Below are 9,741 nucleotides of genomic sequence, written 5' to 3' on the forward strand. Positions count from 1 at the left end.
TTTCCTGTGCTGGAAGAGACTTGAGATGTAGAAATGGTTTGGAGACATGGAAAGTTCAGGGCCTTTTTCTCAGGATGTTTAGGTGTTTATTGTGCCTTTTATTCTGAAATAAGGAGCTTAAAGATTTAAGAAAAGTTATTTTTTTAGTAATTTTCTATTTTTACTACACTGAGTTGAAAATTGTCAGCAACATTGCAAATTATGTCTGGAAAACCATAGCTTAAAATGTCTTATTTTCTTACAAAATACTGTTGAAATGATGATAAATCCCTGCAAACACAGGATCTAAGGGCATCCCCACAAATATATATTGTGCAGGATCTAAGTACCAATCTAATAGCTGGGTGTGGATGAACACTTGCATAAATCAGGAAAAGCAAACAAACAGATCACTTCCCCCCTCCTCCCTGCTTCAGGCACAATGGAAACCACACTGAGTCATCAGCTCTGCTTTCCCTCATCCCCCTCAGTCTGTTAGAAGGATTGTCCATGGGTTGGTGTTCTTTTAGCTGCATGTACTGACAAAGTCTGGGATAACTTCCCTGAACAAGATCCAGTGGTCCTGCAGCTCCTTAAGCATCCTTTTCCTGCTCTGCCAGCATGAGCAGGACACCCTTTCTGCCTGCTGTAGTTTGACAGCCCCTGCTTGGTTTGTGCTGAAGATGAAATCAAGACCCTGCTGATACATTTTCAGTCACTAAGATCAGCAGGACCACTGTGTCTCCTGTGGCTCAGCTCTCTGGGCACTCCCAGCTGGCTCTGGCATGGGCAGGCTTGTGCTGCAGCGAGGGTTTTATCCTCCCAGATGAGGCAATCCCACTCACTGTGTGTGCCTGGGGGGGTCAGGTTTGGGATTTTCTCCTTTTCCTCTATGAGAGCCACAGTTTTCTGAGCAGGCAGGCTTTGTCCCAAGGCTGTAGATAAGGAGGAACACGGTGTGTTGGGATATGCAGCTCCAGTACGATCCCCAGACCCTGCAGCTGGTGAAAGGCCCCAGAGGAAGCACTTGATTTAGCTTTTCTACTGGGAAGGAGCCATGAATACCTTGTTTCCTCCCTGCTGTTTTCCCACAGCATCCCAGGGAGTGGTTATGGAGCAAACATTGAGCTTATCCTGGTAGCCCAAGATGGAATGAAGAAATTCTGTGGTGCTGTTAATGGTGCGTGTAATGTGTGGTGCTTGTTAAACATGGCTGTGGTACAGCTCAGCACAGATACTTCAGGTGGGCTGTGAATGTCTCATGTGCTTGTGGTTCTGGTGGGTGCAGGTCCACTCAGTTCCATCTGGATGCAAGCAGTGTGTTCTCTCTGTTTCCTTGCAGTGAAATAGCATCAGTCTTACGGGCCTGGCTCGATCAGTGCTCGGAGGATTTCAGGGAGCCCCCTGACTACATGTGTTTGCTGAAGTTGCTGGATTACCTGAAGAACAATATGCCAAATTCTGACATGGAGAGTAGGGTGCAGAACCTCTTGAAGCAGTTTCAGAACCAAGAAGTAGAAGCTGTTGGTGAGTTACCATCCCCTTCTCTCTTTCTGTCCTCCCTGCCTGTAAGATGCCCCTGGGATTTATGTGCAGTGCATTTCACCACCTCTCATGCTTATCACTAATATTGTGAGGCTCACCAGTGACCTTTGTCTTGTTTTTTAAAAGGAAACCCAACCTGTGTGTGAGGCTGCAGGCTCTGTGAGGGATGAAATAGTGGTGAGGTGCCTATGTCTGTTCATCCTGGGGTGGGTTGGCAAATCCAACACTTCTCTAGTATTTAGCCAAAGCTTTGAGATTGCTGCAGCAGCCAACTGGTTAATTGTCAGCACACTTCCCACTTTGTCACTGAGTTAAAACACAGCTGCTCTCTAGGTGGGCTTCTCACTTAACCTCCCTCCCAAAAAAAAACCCCAAACAAACAAAAAACAGTACAGAGCTGTGACAAAATACAGCTTGAGTCACAAGCTTTGTCCTGCAGCTTTTCTTCCTAGTTACCATCTTGTCTAAGGAAGTGCCTGTGGGTGTTTTTTCCTATTGGAGTGGCTGGCTGCTGGTATCCAAGGACAGAGGAAAATCTTACGTTATTGGGGGTCACAGTCTGCTGGAACAATAGTGAACTGTAGTCACACATACCTGACACATCCCCGTATCCTGGTCAGAAAACTTCCTGTGCCAGAGCTGGGGAGTGGGGAGAGCTCACACAGGGTGTGAATGAGACCTGGAATCAACTTCCAGCTTTGGTAGAGGGGTCAGAGGGAATAATTCATGCCATAAATGATAAAGGAAATGCCGGGAAAAAAAACCCCGATTTCATTCCATGAAAGTCACGTCTGCCGGATGCTCCAGAAATACCATGTCAATGCATAATCCTGTGAAATGCCAAAATAACTCAGTCATGAACAGGAAAAGGAGGAATGCCCAGAGCCCAGGCCTTTACTGAGCACAGGTAAGGAACAGGATGGCTCAGATGTCGCTCATGCTGACGTTTCCTGGGTTGGGTTCCCCCAGCTCAAACAAAGAAAGAGACATGGAGACATGGAAAGTTCAGGGCCTTTTTTCAGGAAGTCTAGGTGTTTATTGTGCCTTTTATTCTGAAATAAGGAGCTTAAAGTTTTAAGAAAAGTGGTTATTTTTCTAGTAATTTTCTATTTTTGCTACACTGAGTTGAAAATTGTCAACAACATTGCAAATTATGTCTGGAAAACCGTAGCTTAAAATGTCTTATTTTCTTACAAAATCCTGTTGAAATGATGATAAATCCCTGCAAATACAGGATCTAAGGGCATTCTCATAAGCATATATTGTGCAGTATCTAACTACCAATCTAATAGATGGGCGTGGATGAACACCTGCATAAATCAGGAAAAGCAAACAAACAGATCACTTCCCTCAGAAAGAGGGAAAGAAAACTCATGAGAGCTGTATTTGGGTTCATCTGTTCTTCAGAGTCAACAGAAGTTCCCAGCAGCCCTGCTTCTGTATTTGTTTCCTCAAGTGACAGCTGAAAATATTCTTTTTTGAGTCATAGGTGGGCCAATAGGAATGATAATATTTTCTAAGTTGTGGCAGAATAGAGGCTGCTTACTAGAGTAAAATAAGAGGAGGGCAGTGAAATTAAGCTGTGGGATTTGCAAAAAAGAGTTTTAGGATTGCCTTACTTTCATCAGAGCTCCATCTTTGTACATTTTCTTTCAAAATTCCTGATACGTGTTCTGCAATCTTTGTTGATAAGTACTATCTCAAAGCATTCCTGCTGGGTTCTGAATTTTGAAATTTGGGCTCTAATCCTACAGCTTGATTTGGGTAATCAAACCTCTGTTCTGTGCTGCCATCAGCCATGCCAGTAGATTAGATTGCAGTACCAGACAGGAAGATAAAAGCTGCTTCTGGCCTCAATTCTTGCAGGTTGAGCAAGCAAAGCAAGGAGAGGCAGAGGTTGCAGGGTCAGGAGGGGCACGTGCTTGCTCTCAGTGCAGTCAAGAGCCAGTCAGACTTTGAGAGGGCTGAGTGGATCAGAGGGGTCCTAAGATGATTATGAGATACTTGAGTTCAAGGGGATTCCAGCTTGTTGGAGAGTAGGGAAAAGACTGCTTACACATTTATGAAGGAGAAAAAGAGGGGTGAAAAAAGAAAAGGAAAATTTACACTGTGCTTCTGGACCTCGTTTTAAGCATGTTGTGAAGTTTTGGGTAGGGCTGCAGCTCAGTGATGAGGATTTCCAGTTAATTTTCAAGAGCCAAAAGGAAAAGGAGGTTTTACAAAGCCAAAAGGAGTGAGATTCTTGTAGCAGTCCAGTCGAAGTCCATTTAATTATGCAAATCGTTACAAAACAGCCATGGAAAAGTAGCCTAGAACAGACGTCTCCATTTACCCCATTGAGCTCTGCCAATAAATTGTGCAGTTCAAATGTACAGATGGAAATCAGCTTGTAGACATAACTTGTTACATCAAAACTGTAGCAATTTACATTGGTGATTATGTTCTGTTAATTACTGGAGGAAGGAACAATGAAGTATTTTGAAAAACAATGATTCTCTATCACATTATCTGCTGTTGTTGCTTTAATGCTCTGCTTTAACTAGGTATGAAGTCTTGCATAACACTCTTTGTTTTTGTAAATGAAATCTCACCAGTAGTAAACTCAGTACTTTGGTTGTTAGTCTTCAAGAAGTCCCTATTTTTTTCTCCCTCCCTATGGAGTTACTGCTGCCTTACAGTAAAAAGAATTAGGATTTATTTTCGGGGAGTTTCTGTTTCTTCCCCTCTACCATGGGGAACAAGGGCATATTTCTTGGTGCTTGAATTTTTGGTTCCCAACTTCTGGGAGCCAAAAGGCAACATGGCAGCAGCTGTGGAACCCTCTCCTTTCTGCACTGGCTCAGGTCCCTCAGTGAGGACAGTTCTGCTCTCTCACCCCCTCTCTGCTGCACAGTGCAGATTTAGGAGAACCATTCTGCAGAATATTGTAGGGGCTCAATGTATTCCATTTCCTGGGAAAAATTCCCTGAGAGAAAAGGTGAAGGCTGCTGGAATAAACTCTCTTCAGTACAGCCCATGTAGCCATAAAGGGTGCCAGGAAATCTGGTATCTTCTTTTATTTCTGGATAGAAGAGCATTCCTAATGCAGTATTTTGGGGGTATAACTGCAGCCTCATGCCTTTGTAGTTTGAATTTTTTTTTCAGATTATAAATACTGAAAAATAGATTAACAAAACTGTGGAATATCAGTAAGGAATTTTTGTTGAGGTGGTGGTAATGCTTTTTCTTTCAGAAGAATAGTTAGCAAATGGATCAAGCCCCTTCCCTGCTAAGATTTCTTCTCTCTATTTCTTTTTACTCCACCTTTTCTTTGCCAGTTTAATCTTCTGGTCATTTTTCTCACTCCAGTGGCACAGTGGGGCCATTACACCAGGCAGGGCCCTTGGGGCATTCTGCTGTAATACAGTGATGTTGCAAAATAAACACCTGCTTTGATTCATTGTTTGCTGTATAAATTCACTGAGTGGTGTTTTCCATCCTGGCCAGATGGGTTTTGTAGCACTTCCTCCAGTGACCTGGTTGATGGAGAGGAACTGGAGATCAGCAGTCCAGAAGAATTCTCCTCTTTTCAAGACCACGTTGTGGCAGAACAGTTGACATACATGGATGTGGTATGCAGAGTATTGCATATAATACAACTTTATAAAATAAAACATATTTTTTTTGTAAGTTACATTGCTTTGAGTGTAGGGTTCCAGAACAGGACTGCTGCTGGGACACAGAACACAGCTCTGTGTTTATCCCAGAGGTTTCAGTCATTGAGCTTTTCCCTTCTGTCATTTTGAAGGGTTTTTTGGTTTTGTTAGTATTTATGTGTAGCCTCTTTTGCAAAAGTATTGGCACTGAGAAATAGCACATTTTAACTATAACACTACCTGGCTTAAAGATGTCTAGGAACTCTGGACTGTAATGCTCAGATTTTGCTTTGTCTCTATCAATTCCCTTCTAAATATCATTATATTAAAAATTTTTATCTTGGTTATGCAGCTGATATAAAGGTGTCGCTTATTTTCGCATTATTGTTTAGCTGGCAGTTCTTTTGGGGCACTAAGCCTATAAAGAGTATGCCAAAGGATATTTTAAACTAAGAGAGAACCAATATTTACCTTTAAGTACCATATTAGATTTAGGTCAATTTGTCCTCTAAACCTGTATTTCTTCTTGTGAATAAAAGATTTAGGAGAAAGCTGCTGGCTTACCACACCTCTGTTTCTCTCTAGATGCTCTTCAGAAGAGTTGTGCCCTACCACTGTTTGGGATCCATCTGGTCTCAAAGGGATAAGAAGGAAAACAAGAACCTGGCTCCAACTGTCAGAGCCACCATCACTCAGTTCAATGCAGTCACCAAATGTGTCATCAGCACTATCCTGGGGACCAGGGAGCTCAAAATCCAGCAGAGAGCCAAGATCATTGAGAAGTGGATTCATATTGCACATGTAAAGCATTTATTTTGTTGAAGGTTTTTTGGGTGGGTGCCTTGGAGTGAAGGAGTAGGGAGAGGAGAAAGGGGTTGTACACATTGGTCCCATCATCTGATGGATGCTTTATTGCCTGTGTGAAGGGATTAGCAAGTTTGATTTCTAATTTCTACATGCAGATCTAAGTGGCAGAGGGCACCAGCTAAGAGCCTTCTTCCTGGGGCAGGCTGGGCAGAACTTCATCATCATCCCAAGGCAGAAGGGAGGCCAGGAAAGGCACTGCCCTCATCCCACTCACTCTGTGGATGGAGAACTTTGTTCTACACCCCTGCTGATTCTGTGCTTCTCCCTTTACCTAATTCATTAAGTGCTCCAGTGGTAGCACAAAACACATGAAAAATGTATGTGCACCCTCTGCAGAATAATGGCACATGTGCAGCAGCTGGGTGCACATTTCCTTAGCTGCCCACTTCTGAAGAAAGCTCCTTCCTTTGTGCATGCAAATTAGTGTTTTGAATAGCTAGGTGCCTGAATTAGAAAATAATCCACTCATTAAAGTACAGTTATTCACTGATAACTAAACTTAGCAGCACGGAGTTCCACATTTGTTATCTCTTCATGACTTTTGGATCCATTTTCTTGGTTCAAAAGATAAACTGGATACTTTCTCTACTGCCAGCTCTCTGCTCCACCTAGATCTAAGGTTCCTGAGCAGGAGCAGCCAATTTCACTCAAACAATATTTTCTTTAAAAATAAAAAGAAAAATGAAATAATTAATGTCCTGTTATGCTTAAATTTTTTAAAATCAAAGCTGTTTCTGCACAGGATTCTTTCTGTTTTCCCTCTGTGAAGGACACAGCATGAAACAAAGTTATTAAAACCAGTCTTAAAAATTCTTCTTCCATGCAAACGCAAGCTTGCTCAATTTTAGTCTGCAGTTGGTTGAACCACTGAGAACACTAAATCCAGTATTAAATTAAATTCCTACTGTGCTCTAAATTATACAGTGTGCAGTTAAGTCAGGATGGTTCCAAATTGGTTCTTCCAGTTCAAACTCCTGTTGTACTGGGAAGAAGGAAGAAAAGCTGGTAATTTGTGCCTCTAAATTCGTGTTCTCCACAAGCTAAATTTCAGGTTGAACAAAAAGAAAGGTCTCATTCTTCAACATGTCAGTCTCTGGAGAAGAGCTGTTATGTGGCTTTTTTTTTGGCCCCAAGCCATGCAAAAATAGCTTTCAGTTCCAGTGAGTCCTGCCCCATGATCTTGAACTTGGTGTTTATCCGACCCAAGTGCCCACCTGCTTCAGGTGCTGTTGGCCCAGGCTCTCTGCTTAAGCCACACTTGGATAAATGGAGTCTCCCAATTAGAAGTTTTTTGTGGGTCAATAACTGGGAGAGCTTGTACTCTCCTTAGCTGATCAGTCACTTCTAATGCAGCTCATGAACAGAGATGCTGATAGATCAAGGTCTGACTTCTGCTTATGCTGAGGTTACTTTACATTTGTTCAGTCCTACAAAGGAAATAAATCATGTCTGTTTTCACTTATTTAATAATAAGCATTATTAGGGTAAGAATCAGATTCATAAAAACATTGATAAGCAGAATTGGAGTTTGAATAGATTCTTATCTCCATGCAGCAGTCAAATTGGCAGGTGTTTTGTCTGCTGGATTTGCATGTGCAGACACCTGTGCAGAAGGTTGTGGCATCCAAGCTCTCGTTCTTGAGCCACCTACAGATTTCCAGGAGTCACAGACCAGACTTGCCCTCTTGCTTCCCTCCACTTTATGAGGAATCTGTGCTACTTTTTTGAGTTTTTCATTAAGCTTTTCCACCCAAGCTTTTGCCACAGAGTAGCTGCACAAGAAACATCCATGAGCCAGTCTCTCTATTCAGATTTGACCCCGACTCTGGAAAAGCTGGGAAGGTTTTTCTCTTTAACAGTGTGCACATACTTGAATAACAGGTTATTCCTTTGCATGTCTTTATTTTTAATTGACACTGAGATGATTGAGGGTTTACATTTTAAATACCACATATAAAGAGGCTAAGCCTGGTTTTCTCCCTAAGGGGTGAAAGGGATTGGTAACTATAAAGAGCTTTTTAAGAAGTATAACCTTTGTGCCTTTCACCATGGCTTCATGGACTCAGTTCCACTTTTGTTTTTACTTGGAGAACTGGAAGCTGTGACACCACAAATACATGAAAGGGAGGAAAACAAGCTCTAAATGCCAAAGCTTGTGAAGTGTTTGGTGGCTGGAGTGGGGAGTGATATTTTTGATGCTCAGTATTTGCACAGCTGCTGCTCAGCAGTGAGAATGTGCAGCAGGCCTGACAGGGCTCAGAGAGAGGAGCACCAAGGTCTGTGCAGTGCTGACATTTAATGCTCCTGTGTTCCCAACCACTCCTTTCACAGGAATGCAGGATCCTGAAGAACTTCTCCTCCTTGAGGGCCATCATTTCAGCTCTGCAGTCCAACTCCATCTATAGGCTGAAGACCACCTGGATGTGTGTTTCCAAGTAAGCCTCTCCCTCAGTGCCCAAGGACCACAGGACTCAGTGCTCCTTCTTTTCATCCTCTCCTCACTCTTCCTGTTCTGTTCCTTCACTAACATGGGTCCTGTCAGAAGAACCTCCCATTCCTGGGAGGCTCAGACCCCTCCTGTGAGCTCCTCTTTCTATTGAGGGGACAGCCTGCCCTTGTGGATACTGGATTCTGTCCTTTTTAGCATAGGGGATCTTCCACAACCTCTCTAGAAAAACTATGGCACTGGCTTCTCACCCAGCTCATGCTCACCACTCCCAGGTCACCACGATCTCTGCTTGTTGTCTTCTCTCCCATGAAGTTTGAGGAGATCCAACTTGCTACAAATCCTCCCAACTCTTCTCCTGGTGCTGATATTTACATAAAATATGTTTTCCCAAATTACAAAATCCAGTATTGAAGATAATATTTCTTCCAGAGAAGAAAATATTTCTTCACTTTATTGTGATAATAATATTTACTGCCTGCCCCACAGATGCCAGAAGTTGCTGTCTAGAAAGGATGGTGTTCTCATTCAGTTTGGGAAGACCAGATCTCTTTGCCTTTGATAAATTAAAGTATCACTCTGCTAGGCAGTATCCTTCTGTATTTCCTCTCCACAGAAGTCGGATTTTCCTTGTACTGCCCCGTGTTTCTGATTAAAATATTACCTATCTTGTCTTGGGCAAAAAACTACTCCTACACTTAAATGCTTCCAGCTTTCCAGAATGCATGGAATAGGGCAAAAATCAAGAACTTGGGTTTTTCTGTTCCTTTGTATCCCCTGACCTATCCTCACACTGCACTGACAGTTCAAAGCCCTGCCCAGGGGCTGCTGATGGGTTTCTTTGCTGTCAGATGAGGCCAAACTTTGCTGGAAGCACCAGAATGTCCCACCAAGGCTCCCAGGAGATGTGCAGCATCTCACTGGAAGCATTTTGATGCTGTTATCTTTCATAAGTGGAACTGTTAATGATCGAGAAAGAAACAGAAACTTGATTGGATTTTAGAGTGCTTGCTAAGGACATAAATGACATTATCTTCTCCTGTGCAGGGACATCCTGCTGATGTATGAGGAGCTGTCTGAGATCTTCTCAGACCATGACAATTATCTGACAAGTAGGGAGCTGCTGATGAAGGTGAGAACTGGTGTGAGTTCAAAACTTGTGATCTCAATGAAATCTGAGGTTTAACCCTTTTTGAAACCAGCTGCCAAAGCTCATCTCTTCCTCAAGGACCTTTCCTGGTGTTTAGGGAAGAGCAGGCTGTAAAACCT

General features: G+C 42.8%; 1 protein-coding gene across 1 annotated transcript in view; it reads left to right on the plus strand.

Moving 5' to 3' along the window:
• Window positions 1-9,741, plus strand: part of RGL1 (ral guanine nucleotide dissociation stimulator like 1) — a 52,960-nt gene that overhangs the window by 33,389 nt on the left and 9,830 nt on the right. Inside the window, exons 5-9 of the mRNA XM_005423733.2 lie at window positions 1,322-1,506; window positions 5,011-5,135; window positions 5,745-5,960; window positions 8,358-8,461; window positions 9,520-9,604. Of these exons, the coding sequence (XP_005423790.1) occupies window positions 1,322-1,506; window positions 5,011-5,135; window positions 5,745-5,960; window positions 8,358-8,461; window positions 9,520-9,604 (715 nt within the window). The remainder of the gene's footprint in view (window positions 1-1,321; window positions 1,507-5,010; window positions 5,136-5,744; window positions 5,961-8,357; window positions 8,462-9,519; window positions 9,605-9,741) is intronic.

Source organism: Geospiza fortis, unplaced genomic scaffold (assembly GCF_000277835.1).
Source record: "Geospiza fortis unplaced genomic scaffold, GeoFor_1.0 scaffold229, whole genome shotgun sequence".
NCBI classification, from domain to species: Eukaryota; Metazoa; Chordata; class Aves; order Passeriformes; family Thraupidae; genus Geospiza; species Geospiza fortis.